At 53.4% G+C, this 13,630-nt stretch overlaps 1 protein-coding gene across 2 annotated transcripts in view; it reads right to left on the bottom strand.

The window, feature by feature from the left end:
* Positions 1-1,325: 1,325 nt before the first annotated feature.
* Positions 1,326-13,630, bottom strand: part of ARHGAP40 (Rho GTPase activating protein 40) — a 37,695-nt gene continuing 25,390 nt past the window's right edge. Inside the window, exons 7-15 of one of the 2 annotated variants that reach the window (XM_014735156.3) lie at positions 12,038-12,129; positions 11,565-11,642; positions 11,002-11,161; positions 9,069-9,151; positions 7,435-7,641; positions 5,191-5,331; positions 4,247-4,416; positions 3,034-3,089; positions 1,326-2,046 (exon numbers count right to left, since the gene is read on the bottom strand). In XM_014735156.3, the coding sequence (XP_014590642.2) occupies positions 1,955-2,046; positions 3,034-3,089; positions 4,247-4,416; positions 5,191-5,331; positions 7,435-7,641; positions 9,069-9,151; positions 11,002-11,161; positions 11,565-11,642; positions 12,038-12,129 (1,079 nt within the window). In that variant the 3' untranslated portion in view covers positions 1,326-1,954. Of the gene's footprint in view, positions 2,047-3,033; positions 3,090-3,561; positions 3,704-4,246; positions 4,417-5,190; positions 5,332-7,434; positions 7,642-9,068; positions 9,152-11,001; positions 11,162-11,564; positions 11,643-12,037; positions 12,130-13,630 lie in introns of those variants that run through there. The other variant, XM_070247482.1, reaches the window with a different exon arrangement.

Below are 13,630 nucleotides of genomic sequence, written 5' to 3'. Positions count from 1 at the left end.
TGAGAATTAAAGCCTTAATTTATGTAAAGTACCTGGTACTTAGCAAGTTCTTGGTGACTGTTAGCTGCTGTCATCACTTCATCACCCAAACTAAGACACTGGATTATCGTGAAGATTAAATTTGAAGCTCTTGGCATCATCACCATCACCACCACCATCATCACCATCACCATTGTCACCATGACTATCACCATTACCATCATCACCATCATTGTCACCATCACTATCACCATTACCATCATCACCATCACCATTGTCACCATCACTATCACCATTACCATCATCACCATCACCATTGTCACCATCACTATCACCATTACCATCATCACCATCACCATTGTCACCATCACTATCACCATTACCATCATCACCATCACCACCACAGCTATCACCGTTATCATCTTCACTGTCATCAGCATCACCTTACAGGGTGAAGCAGGTACTATCAATGTACCACCAACTTCCCTTCAGCGTTTACCATTTCAGTGTACCGTGGCCACCTTCTAATTGCCAGATCTGTATCTCTTTACCCAAGGGCTCTCTCTGGCTCCCGGAACCCATGAAGCCTGTGCTCATGCAGCTGGAAGTGCCAGGGAAGAAACGCCCACCCTCCTCAGGTTCAGCCCTCAACCAATGACTCACAGGAGTTGAGGAATAAATGTCCCTCGGGTGGGGACAACTCTGATGAATATCTTCTACATGGGTTCTCAGAGCTCCCCGGCAGAATTAAGCTCTGGTTGCCCACAGTGGTAACTTGCTTGATCACGCATCCTTTCATGGGCTGCCTCCCCTTCTCTATCTCGCCTCCCCACTCTCTGGTGTTTCCTGGGATCACTATTTGCCCTGGAATCATTGTCTCAGGGGCAGCTTCTGGGGGAACTCAAGTGGAGACACTGGATCATTGTGAAGATTAAACTTGTAAAGCTCTTCACATATACTAAGGGCTTAATAAATTTATTGTTAAATGAATGAATGAATGAGGCTTCACCTGCCCCGAGGAGACAGACCCAGGGTAGGGGAAGGAGGAAGGGAGAGACCTGGGAACTTGGAGATGAAAGGGGTGGGGAGGATCCCAGAGAAGCTGCCCCTGCAGCACCCGCCCCCTGCAGCAACTGTCATGACTCCACCCCTCCCTCTTCTGAGTTCTCTTCCCGGCCCCTCCAGATGGCTGCAGGTTCCAGGTGTGGCCAGACCACACTGAGAAACAGGAGGACGTTCTCATCGCCAGGCTCCCATGTTAACTCCCCGGGAGGACCACATCCACTGAGAGCTGGGTTCCGGAGAACAGAACTTGAATGAAGTAAAAGTCACATTCAACGTGTGCCTTTCATGTTCAAACAGAATTTAAATATCGTATTACAAAACGACAAGATTGTACAAAGCAACATTTAAAACATGAGAGCCGTGAAGGGAAGTCTCCGTCTTTCTGGTTCTCACAGGGCTGTTCACGGCCACAGCATTAACCACCACCCCCCCCGAGCCCCAACCTTCTCATCTCTCAAGGGGGCTCAGAGAGGGCAAGGGGCTTGCCCAAGGCTGCAGAGCTCTTCTAGCTTCATCTCCAGTACTGTCCCACTATACGCTGTAGGGCCACTTTCAAAGCAGTTTTTTGAGGGGTGGGGGGGTGTGTGCAGAACTAGCCTCTTGATAGAGGTGCTGCTTTTTTTCTTCTCCTCAGGGCTTGGAATCACGGACAAAAATCTATGGAGACCCACGTGGTGTCCTGCATGGTGCAGGAGCCGGCTGGCCTGAGGGCTGGGGAACGCAGGGAGTGAGGGCTCTGTGTTCGAGGTTCTGCAGGGAGGATGTGAGAGGCATTTCAGAGGAGAACACGCCTTGGAGAAAGACGGAGACCTTCCCCTTGAACAGCTGTGCTCCCACGCTGGGTACACAGGCACAGAGTCCGTGGGGGCAAGGACATGACATCCAGGGCTGCTCCTCAGAGTCCTAGGGCTTAGGTGGGACTCGGTTTAACGACCCACTCGCCATGCGGGTTGGCGCGGTACAGATCGAAGAGGTAGGCGTCTGGGTCCAGGCGATGCTCACCTGTGGGAAGCAGGGGTGAAGGAGATTGAGGTGGTGGCTGTGGAAGATGCTGCTGGCTGCCCGGAGCCCCTCACTGGCCAGGGGACCACTCCCCAAGCTGCGTAACCCTTGGCTGCTCTGGCTCACAGCTGCCCCACTCTCTGAAGAACTGACCTTCGCTGATGTCAGGTGCCTTGTCAGGGAAGTTATGCCCCCTCCAGGGCAGCCCACGGCCAGTGATTGACTCATGCAGAGGTAGGAAAGACCATTCTCCCTGCCTCTGAAGGAAACCATCCCAATGCAATTTGCGCTCCAGAGCCCCCTTGTGGCCAAACTAGGCTTCACCCCTTCCTCTCCTTCCCTCCCCTCCCTTGTAAGGCTTTGCCGGAGGAGCACTCCCTCAATGCATCAGGACTCCCTAAGCTTTGTTTAACCTCTGCTCCTTGGCCAGTGGCTCTCAAAGTGCGGTCCCTGCACCAGCAGCCTCAGCAGCACCTGGGAACTTGTTAGAAATGCAGATTCTCAGGGCCCAGGTGGCTTAATGGCCCGCGCGGGTGACTCCAATGCCACTGAAGTTTGAGAGTCGCTGCTCTGGAGAAGGCAGCTGACAACAGCTGCCCATCCTTGGTTCCCACAAAGCCATGGGACTCTCAGAGCTGGCACACGTCTGCAGAATTCCTTAAGGAATCGATGACCACTGGCCCTGGAGGAGGTCCACTTCAGCTTGGGCGGCCCAGAGACATCAGTGAAACAAGAAATTCTGCCCTCTCCATGCCCGCGGCCAGCTCCAGGCAAAACTCCAGACTCCAGGGTGGAATCCTAAGGCGTGGCCCAGGCTGAGCCTAACCTCACAGCAGGGTTCCGTCTGGTTTCAAGGGGGACAGAGGCCTGAGGGGATGGCTCTTCCTGAGGTGGACTCTAGCCTCCCCCAGAGAGGCCCAGTGAGCCGTCAAGGTCAAAGAGCTCCCAGGGTCCTGGGCTCCGACCCACTCCCCACCGGAAACTTACTGATATTCCCTCCAACTTCATACAGGAGGATGTTGGCTGACATCACGGACCTGCGGCTGCAAGACAGAGAGAAGAAAACTGCTGACCTCTTCTTCCGGTGGCAGCGAGACCAACAGCTGCTCATGGACCCCAGGCTTGGAAGGGGCGGCCCTCACTGATATTTGATCCCAGGTGGGAGATGGGCAGAAGGACCCTCCTGAGAGAGCCGGAGCCCAGGGACAGGGAAGATGCAGTTGGGCTGCACCTGGGGAGGGCCAGCCATGGGTCCCCCTGCCGCAAGACCCCTACCTACTGGACATCGAATGGAGGCTGCGAGGGTGGGGGGATAAGGAGTGATAGACGGGCACAGGAGCCTGCTGTGAGGGGCGAATTCTGAGTCAAGATGGACTGTGGATACTGCATAATTATGTATGAAAATTATAATTATCATACAGGTATCATATAATTATCATATGATAATTATGGATAGCCTGAGTTCAATTCCAGAATCTGTCCTCTATTTGCTGTGTGGCTCTGGGCAAGCCCCTTCCCCTCTCTGGGCCTTAGTTTTCCCATCTGTACATCTAGTCCAGGAACTGGACTAGATACTTGCTAAGGACCCATAGTCCAAGAGTCCTTCGTTCCAGGTCCATCAAGGAGGCTCCTGAGAGCTCAATCTGTTTCTTGCATCCTGGAATGACAGAAGCATATCGGCCCACTGATCCTCTTTCAGCTCTTTGGCCATGCTGCCTCAGCACCTTTACTTATGCAGTTTTCTGTGCCTGGAAGCCTTACTTCATTCCCCAATCTATACCAGGTGCCTTGTTTTACATTCACATTGTGCCCTGTATTTCTTATAAAATCTAACACAGTTTGTAACTTGGTATTTACTTTGTGGCTATTTGGCTCATGTCTATCTCTTCCACAGGGCTGTGAACTTGCAAGGCCAGGGCCCTTGTCGGTTCTTTTCATTATGATTCTAGCATTCCACATGATACCTGGTCTATAGTAGGTGTTTAGTAAATACCTGTGAGTGAATGAATGAATGATGACTATTATCATTATTATTTGGAGCAAAGAAGCTCTCTAAGAAGGTTGGAGAACCCAGTTCTGACCACCCCAGAAGGGGAAAGGCCAACAGCACGTGCAAATCCCCTCAAAGGCTTCAGCTCTCCCTGCACCTACTGCCTGCTCCCTGCAGGGGAGAGCTGCTTATCTCAGGGGGGCCCCTTACCGTGGGAGGAGGCTGTCTGTGTCCTCATTGCCCTCTTGACCCTGGGAACTGGCGCTGAGGTGCTCTGTGAACTGCCTGAGGACGTGGGCCACTCTGGTGCCCGGGGTCAGGGGCACCTCCAGGGGACCTTTGATAGGCCAGGCCACCTGGATCTTTGCTACTTTGGGAGTCTGCAGAGGAAGAGAAAGATCCATACAGAGGCACACACGTGCATGCCTGGAATTCAAATGTGTGTGCATAAACACACTTACACAAATACCCACGCTCAATATGCAAAATGCACACATACACACCAGCTGCTTGTGCACAGATCGTAGCATGACCACATACAGAACGTCCCCCAAAGTGTGCATACATAGACACAGGCATAGAAACATATGTGTGCACAGGCGTTCATACTCGTACACACAACAGGAGTGCATGCAATGCACTTAGAAACGCATGCATCTAGGTTTATATAAATACCCATCATGCACAATGCGATACTGGTCAATTTCTCTGTTCTGGACTTTCTTAAGAAACCCGGTTCAGGACTCTCCCCAGGATCATTCCATATTCTTGGAAGGCCTTTCCCTTCTCCTGCCCACCTGCACGCCCCAATCACTCCAGACAGCGACCCCTACTTCCCCAACCCTCAGTCAGGGACACGAGGGGCTGCTTTAAAACGGCGCAGGGGAGACAGCGTCTAGAAACCCCACACCACACCAGTTTCCCCCTTCCTCAGCCCGTCATCTCCCTCGTTTCCGAGACACCACCTCCTCGCTCGCTCGCTCGCTGTGATGGGGCTGGGGCGCCCCCTGGTGGCCGCAGTCGGCAGCGCCGTGCCTGGTGGCCTGGCAGGCAGTACCTGGAGGATGCGGATGCCTTGGGCCCCAGGCGCCCTCCGGCCGCCCCTGGTCCCTTCGTCCCTCCTTCTGCCGCGGGGGGAGGAGGGGCGCACTCACCGCCTCGAGGCCGTCAGCCATCTTGTCCTTGTCTGCGTGTATCCTTCGCAGCCAGGTTGTGAGGCCCCCATCGCAGAGCTGGGGGCGCCGGCCACTGCTGTCGTTCAGTTTTCGCACCTGGGCCACCAAGAAAGAGGCGACCTGTCCGGAAAGAATCAAGTCTTAGCTGGCCCCGGGGCTACTGGGTAAGAGGCAGAGCCCTCCAGGGTCGCTGTGGCCTCTTGCCTGTCCCAGCAGGGCTTGGCAATACATAGTGGCTGACATACTAGTTTGGTGTGAGGAGGGGGGCCATTTAACCCCTAAAGAGGGCCATGGAGTAGGGATCTCTGAGAATAGAGGCCACCCTTGGGCTAAGTGGACAGTGGTGTCCCCTCACAGAGGCTGGAGCGTCATGCACCTGCTGTGGGACAGCTGCTCATTGGCACACTCAGGCGGGGTGTCCCCAAGAGCACACCTAGAGTGGGCTAAGGCTCTGAGAAGCCCCAGCCAGCCCCAGAATGGCAAATTCCCAAAGACGCCGAGGTCAACCCATTCACCTCTGTGCAATCAGAACCCAGCAGGCAGAGTCAGGAGAATCCAGACTCCACGGACTCTGATATTAAGAGCATGTGCCCTGAGGTCTGACAGAATGGGGTCCATTCTGGGCTCCTCTAATTACTGGCCCTGTGATGCCTGAACGAGACGATCCACACAGTGGAAGGTGAGGGGGAACTCTTCCATTTTACTTTATCTACATTTATGTTGCCTGAAAATTTAAAAGAAGGCACTTGGGCATTTCTTGAATTTTTGAGACTCCCTACAAGAAAAAGTATTAGAATCTAATTTATTTTAGTAGTCCCATTACCTCAGAGAGCTGACAGAGCACAGAGAAGCAAGGAACTATGGGAGTGTAGGCGTGTACCTGTGTAGGGGAGGGAGGGCTGTCAGCAGAGGACGTGACTCTTGAACTAAGTCTTGAAGAATGAGCAGAGGGTACCAGGCTTCTGCCCTTTCTAAAAATGGAAGGGAATTGCAGGCAGAGTGAACTGCATTAGGAAAAATCCAGAGCTGTGAAGTACAGGGTGAGTTTGGAGAACCAACTGGCATTTGGTGTGTTTAGAACACAAAGGAGTGCCTGGGTGTGATGGGGGAGAAACTGCGTACAGTCAGAGAGCTTCACTTGCTGGTTTCTGGAATTAAAAAATTGATCCTGATGACTTTATGGATGGAGGAAGGGATAGGAGGAAGGAAGAGTGAGGGAGGGTGAGGGAATGGATGGATGAGTGGAGGAGTGGATGGATGGGTAGGTTGAGGGATGTATGGATTGGTTGGTGGGTGGGTGGGTGGATGGGTAGGTGGAGGGATGTATGGATTGGTGTGTGGGTGGATGGGTGGATGGATGGATGGGTAGGTGGAGGGATGTATGGATTGGTGAGTGGGTGGATGGGTGGATGGATGGATGGGTAGGTGGAGGGACGTATGGATTTGTGGGTGGATGGATGGGTGGATGGACGGATGGGTAGGTGGAGGGACGCATGGATTGGTGGGTGGATGGATGGGTGGGTGGATGGATGGGTGACTAAGTGGAAGGATGAATAGAGAAACGGATGGCAGAGGCTGCATCTCTCTCAGTACAGTGGCCTGCTCAGCAGTGGTGGGCCCTGCTACCTTGTGTTCGTGGGAGTCTAGAGGGCTGGCCGGGTCTTCTCAGCGCTCCTCCTCCAACCTCAACTTTCAGCAGGCCTTGCATGCCCACAGCACCAAGGGGTCTCTCTCCCCACTCTTGCCCCTCGCCCTTGCTCTGGATTCTCACTCAGGGCAAGGCTCTCGGGGGCGGAGACTGTCTTGATTATCTGGCTCTGGGCTCTGTCTTAGGCAGGCCCTGTGCTCTGAGCCTCACGGGCAGGGCTTTTTCAGCATCACTAAAGCTTTGATGTGAAGGAACTCTTTGTGGGAGCTCAGGGAACACCCATAATGTGGGGCAGACCAGATGGCAGTGGACTGACTGAGAGGTGTGGGAGTAGAGACAGAAAGTGAGGACACCTCTTGGACGCTAAGCCAGGGGGAGGAAGAAGACCCTGGCCATACACAGGATCCCACAAAGGTGCCACAAGAGACACAACCAGGGATTCAAAAGGACAGTACCCACAATCCTGGATGGCAGGGACATCAGGGCAGCTGTACCCAGAGGAGGGCGGCGGCCTGTCCCCGCTACCCGGATGGACAGCCCCTCCCCTCCACTCCTAGCTGGGCAGCAGCACTCACCGTCCAGAGCAGATCCTGGTAGTGCACCATCATCCGCACCACCTCAGCTGCCCCCTCTGCCAGCTGCTTCTCCTTGCTCTTGGCGAGTTTGGGGGGCCGCCCTCGGTGGAGGAAGAGATTGGGGGCCATCACTGTGGAAACGTTCCACAGCGTCATCTTGTTGCTCTGCTCCCGGGCCACCACCTTTCTGAGGAATTCCAGGAGAGCCTGGGGAAGGGCACAGCACTGCCCTCAAATCTCAGCACATCCCTGGTGCTCCCCACCTTTCCCAGAGCATCCTGCTGTGCAGCCTGCGGGTACTGGAAGAAGCCAGGGACTGGAATAGCAGTTTTCCATCAGTCCACCCCATGACCTCGCTGTGTCTCAGGTTCCTGCTCTGTGAAATGTGGCCAAAACCTTTTCCCTTCCCTACCCTCTCAGAGGTTAATGAGGCATCCAGTTCAGACTTCAATTTCCAGGCCCAAAAGAGCCACAGCTCTGGGAAATGAGTCTTTTCCTGGTGAGCCCCAGGTCAGCTCCTTCTTTCTGGAGTCTAGATCTGCCCAAAATGCAAAGGAAAGACTAGGGAAGCAGAGACAATGGGAAGAAAGGAGGCAGATGATTTTACCGACCTACCATTTGTTAAGTATTCTTTGTGCTCCTGGCCCTGTCGTTAGCACATGTATTTAATCCTCACAGTAACTCTATAAAATAGGTTCTACCATTGTACCCATCATGCAGAGAAGGAAACTGTGGCTTGGAGAATGTGCCCAAGGCCACACAGCCAGTAAGGATGAAGGAAGGGAGGGAGGGGATGGAAGGATGGAAAGATGAATGGATAGATGGAAGGAAGGAAGGAAGGGAGGGAGGAAGGAAGGTAGGCATCTATTGAGCACCTGCAAAGTACCACATCTTCTACTCTATGATTCGTCATGTGTTAGCTCTTGAAATTCCCAAAACAATCACACAAGATGCTATTATAATCCTCAGTTCACTGAAAAGGAAACAGAAACTCAGAGAGGCTGTCTCTTTAACCAAAGCTGAGGCACAAGGAGTGGAGGTCCCTGGAGCCCAGCTCCACCTGATTACAAAGACTTCTTGGGGCCTCCTACGCCCACACCAGATGAGGACTCCAGGAGACCTGGGGCCTCCTCACAGCTTCACCCTAGAGATGCATCTTGGGTTTGACCCAAGGACAGCCAGGAGGGCGCTGGGAGCGCAGTGAGGGCTGTGCCCCAGCTCCAGCCCCCAGCCCTGAGCACCCACCCCTGTAGCACACAGTGGGAGTTCCCTGAGGGAGTGTTTCCCAAACTGGTGCCCCACAGAACACCAGTGCCATGTGAGGATTTCCACAAAAGAGGGAAAGTGCTACCTACTCTAGCCCCACTCAGAGAGCCCTCTTCCCTGTGCCTCCTGTTGGCACCACACAGAAGTGATGCTCGGCAGTGCCCACTCCACTGAGCACTTGTGCCTTTCAAGATTCATCTGCTTTCTTTAGGGAAAAAGTCTCAGAAAGGCCGTGGCCGTCACTGTTGGTCATCCCTGCACCCCAGCACCTGGCAGAGTTGTTGAATGAATGCATGATCACATTTGGAGCCCTTACTGTGGCTGTGGGCTGAGATGATAGAACAGAGGCAGCTCATAGTAATTCTTACCTTCAGAGCGTTTCTGTTGGGTTCCGGAAGGATCAGGATGAGCAGGTGAAGGGCCTGCAGGCGCTGTTTCAGGTCGGGGATGTCTGAGGGAAGAAGGGGGGCCTGGGTCTCTGCTCTCCCAGGGGAGGCTCAGGCTCTCTCCTTCCCAGGCCCCTTCTCAGGGAGGGAAGATTCCAGAGCTGGGAAATCCCCAGGCACAGCCAGGAAAACCTTCTTTGGAAGGCCTGGAACTGTTTCCTGGGCTAGTGTCAGAGCCAGACAGAGCCCCAACTAGTGCTGGTCGTGAGGTCACTCTCGATGCTGTGTGAATGAAAGGAACACACACACACGTGCATGCATACATGGCCACACACATGTGTGCACATACAGGCCCAGATGTGCAGTCTGAGAGCTGTAGCTCAGGGTCAGAGATGCAGTGGGCCAGCAGTCACCCTCAGGAGGGGAGGTGGATAGCCTACTGTCCTGGAGAGGTTTCAGGAAACCCCATGCATTCTGAGGCTTGAAGAGGAAAAGCTCTCCCGCACTGGGGCCAGGGAGAAGAGGAGGTGGGAGGTAGAGAATTCAGAGAAAGAGTTCACCAGAACCAGGCCAGACCAGCAGCTGAGAGCTCACTGGAGCCTGGAGACGAGCTGCGGAGGGGACACAGAGGCTGAGCGGCCCAGGCTTCGCCCCCAGGATCCCCTGTGGCATTCATTCATTCACGCACTTGACAAATATCGTCAAGTGCCTATCAGGTGCCATGCTCCAGTGCAGGGACCTCGGACACAGCAGTGAAGGAGCCAAACAGGTCCCAGACTTGTGGAGCTTATGTTTCAGGGGAGAAGACAGACCATAAACAAGCAAAGGAATAGCTGAGTATCCTTAGCCACTGCCTCACCCTGAGAAGAAACTGAAGCAGAGTCCTCTGACAGGCGGCATCTGGGTCTGCCAGGCGACCTGGCTGCCAGGTCAGGGAGGGCCTCCTGGAGGTGCTGGCATTGAGCCGACATCTGAATGGCAAGAAGCAGCCAGCCAAATGAGGGGGACAGAGGATTTCCAGGTAAAGAGAGCAGCAGGCGCAGAGGCCCCGAGGAAGGAAGAAAATGGGCCTGTTAAAGCCGATGGTGGGGACGGAGGGGGACTGGAGAAGGATCAGAGACAGGAGGGCCTGAGCACGGAGGAGCGCCCTGTGGGCCCAGGTCGGTGGGGAGTGAGGGTTTATTCCAGAGGGGTTCCAGGGGGTGTGGAGCCATAGAGTGACATGATTTGATCTGATCTATTCGAGAAGCAAAGGCTGGAGAGGATTTCTCAGAGGGCCCGCCCTGGCTTGGAGGTGGAAATCAGGCTGCCAGGAGCCCTGCAGCCTTTTAGAGAAATCAGAGTGTCAGGAAGAGAGCGCGCCGCACACCTGGGCTCCCCTCCAGGTCACCAGCAGGCTCTCAGGTGGGTCGTTTTATTCTTTTGAGAAAAATAAAAGTGATGGTGTTTGCGCTCTGTGGATGGTGAAGAAGTCCAGGCAGGAACATGTATTTGCAGAATATAGAGAGGGATCTGTGCAGTGCAAGCCGATCTACAGATGTGCACACAGACAGAGGACAAGGAGACACACGTGTGCCCACAGATACACAATTAGATGAGCCTGATAAGCTAACCCCTTGGACATCATGACGGGGAAGATACTGTCCATGCGAGGACGTAAGGACTGTGGTGTGCAAAACCTTACCCTCCTCTTATCCCCCATCACGCTACACACACACACACTCATGCCCATACACAAACAACACATACATGCACGCACACCCGACACACATGCACACACACATGCTTCTTCCTCCATCAGCTCGAGATCACAGGGAACAGGTAGTCCTGCCTTCCCACCACTTCCCCTCTCCAACCAAGGTCAGTGGCATCGAAGGCTCTTCTCCGCCCATGCAGAGGGCTGGGGCACACTCACTGGGCACCACAGCGAAGGCCGGGAGGTACTCAGCAGTGAGCAGAGGCGCCGGCAGCTCCCGGATGAACCTTTTGAGCAAATCGGACGCGTCGTTGTGGTGAACCTCGTCCCAGCTAAAAACGCCAGTGTAGAAATCCCTCTCCAGCTTTCTTTCCAGCCCCTGGAGGAAGGAGGGACACTCATGAGAAGCTGGCCCAAGGCTCCAGTAAAAGCTCCTCCACCACTTCTCTGGGCCTCAGTTTCCTCATCTGCAAAGTGGGGACAATTCCTAGCAGCCACCTCCTAGGGTTGATATGAGGATTAAACGGCCAATGCGTGTGAGTCACTTAGCACAGGGTTCTGCTCAATACATGCTGGCAGTCTGACCCCAGGGCCCACACTCTTAAACCCCATGCTGTGTCCTGCCACCTCTGCCCTTTCAAACCCTCCTGGAATCCCACCGCTCAAGTAGAGACCAAAGACAGAACACAGGCAGCTAGGAACTGGATTCTCTCCCGGCTTAATGAGAAGGTGAGGGTGCTGGGCGATGCAGCCTCGATGAAGGCAGGGGGCCAAACCATTACCTTGACCCTGGCCTGGGACCCAGGCACCCTGAGAATGCCTTCCGTGTCCAGCCCTCTCTTCTCCAAACAGGACAGCAGCTACGACAGAAAGAAACCAACGTTTAAACCAGCAACTATTGAAAAGTGGGATTCCAACTGGTGTGTTCGTCCCCTTGAAAACCGGGAAGAGGAGAGAGCTCAGAGAAGGGTCTCCCTCCAAATAAGAACAATAGTTTTCTTGGCCACTTCCATGAGCCAGGAGTTGCTCTGAGAGCTTTATATGCGTGTTTCTCATTTAATCTGTAATAACAGGCTACTGTTGTTATAACCCCACTTCACAGACCCTTAGCTCGCAAGTGTTTGAGGCTGAATTTGAAGCCAGGTCTCCCAATGCTAAAGTCACGCTCTTATCCCCCAGGCGAGACATCTCCCAACAGTGGCACGCAGGGCCAGCCTCTCAAGGGCTAAATGAGCCCAATCTGGGGGCAACTTACGGCTTGAAGGACCAGCGGGACCTGGGTGCTGGGGAGGGCTTTGCGGTCAGCTTCGAGCAGGGCATCGAGGGGCACGCCGAAAAGGCGAGTTTCTGCGGGAAGTCAAGAGAGCAGAAGGGGCCTTTCACTTCCTGGAATGACAGCTGGGCTCCAACCTGAATGATCTGGGTGCCTAGACTTGGACTCCTTTCCCTGCGTAAGGACTGAGCTCTCTGGAGAATGGCTGAGCTCAAACCCGCCCACAGTTCTCGCACAGAACACTCGGCCTCAGCAATAAGGAACACGGTAGGTGCGTCACAGAGCAGAGTCCCCGCGGGATGAAGGCGTTGAAAGGACAGCAAGCTGCTGCCCCAGGGAGCGCTGGGTACAAGATGTCACAATGATCTTGGGTAGGCGTCTAGCTCTGCAGGGATGGGCCACATTCCCAAGAAATGTTTCCCAGGTCTTCTCACCCACCCCGCCCTGTAGTCTTCTCGGGCCAACTCCTCCTTCTGAATCTACTCTGCAATTTCCTCCTTCTCCCATCACCCGCCTGCCCCTTTGCCTGCTAAACCCCCACCCCTGGTCTGTCTTATCCAGCATCCTCTTGTCTTTAAAGAAACAAACAAAGAAATCACAACGTGTAATGTTGACAGCGATGCAGTGAGATGAACGGGCTCACACGCTATTGAAGGGTGACATATACCAAGAATTTGACCATATTCTAAAATGATCGAAGATGCATTCGAAGCTGCGTGTACAGCAATAGTGATAGTGCTTTATAACAGGAAAAACACAGAAATAATAAATGTCCACAGATGGCTATATCCATAAGGAGAAAAATAGTGCCCTCATTAGAAATTATGTTTTCAAAGAATGTTAGAGTTCTGGTAAATGATATATTGTTGTAAGTTCATTACCCCTCCAGAATCCACACCCTTGGCCATGTGAATTTGCTATTCCTCCTATTAAAGAAGCAGAAAATACTTCCCCACTTCTTGCTAGATAGCTTTGGCCAATGGAACGCTGGCCTCCGTGATGCAAGCAGAGGCTTAAAAGGCATTGTGTGGCCCATTTGTCCTCTTGTGCTTCCGCCATGGCCATGAGAACAGGCTCTGGCTTGCCTGCTGGTCCCAGGAGGACGAGAGACAAGAGAAGCAGACCCAGCCCCAGCCCACAGCTTGGAGCCAAGACCAGCCCAGAGCAGCCAACCAACGCCGAGTCCGCCCCTAAACATGCCAGCAAGAGTTTTAAGTCATGAGTTTTGGGGGTGCTTGTTACGTAGCATTATTGTGGCAATAACTGAATGGCACAACTGGGAAGTGTCCATTAGTCTATAATATTAAGCGCAAAAAGGATATAAACACATGGGGGAAAAAAGGAACAAGATAACACTAAAAGTTAATAGCACTTACATCTGAATTGTACTTTTCCTTTTTGTATTTTACTGTTTCCCAAATTTCCTACAATGAGCAGGAATTGTTTTCATTCATATATTTTCAGAAAATACCTATAACGGAAAGAACTATGGCAGCCAAGCACGTTTGGGTGGAAGATGCCCCACGCAGCTCCTGGATGAGGAAGCCGGGGCTTGAGCCACTGGGTCTGAGATGC

Source organism: Equus caballus, chromosome 22, assembly GCF_041296265.1.
Source record: "Equus caballus isolate H_3958 breed thoroughbred chromosome 22, TB-T2T, whole genome shotgun sequence".
NCBI lineage: Eukaryota > Metazoa > Chordata > Mammalia > Perissodactyla > Equidae > Equus > Equus caballus.
Note: the sequence above shows the minus strand (reverse complement) of the source record. Positions and strands in the feature narration are given on the sequence as shown.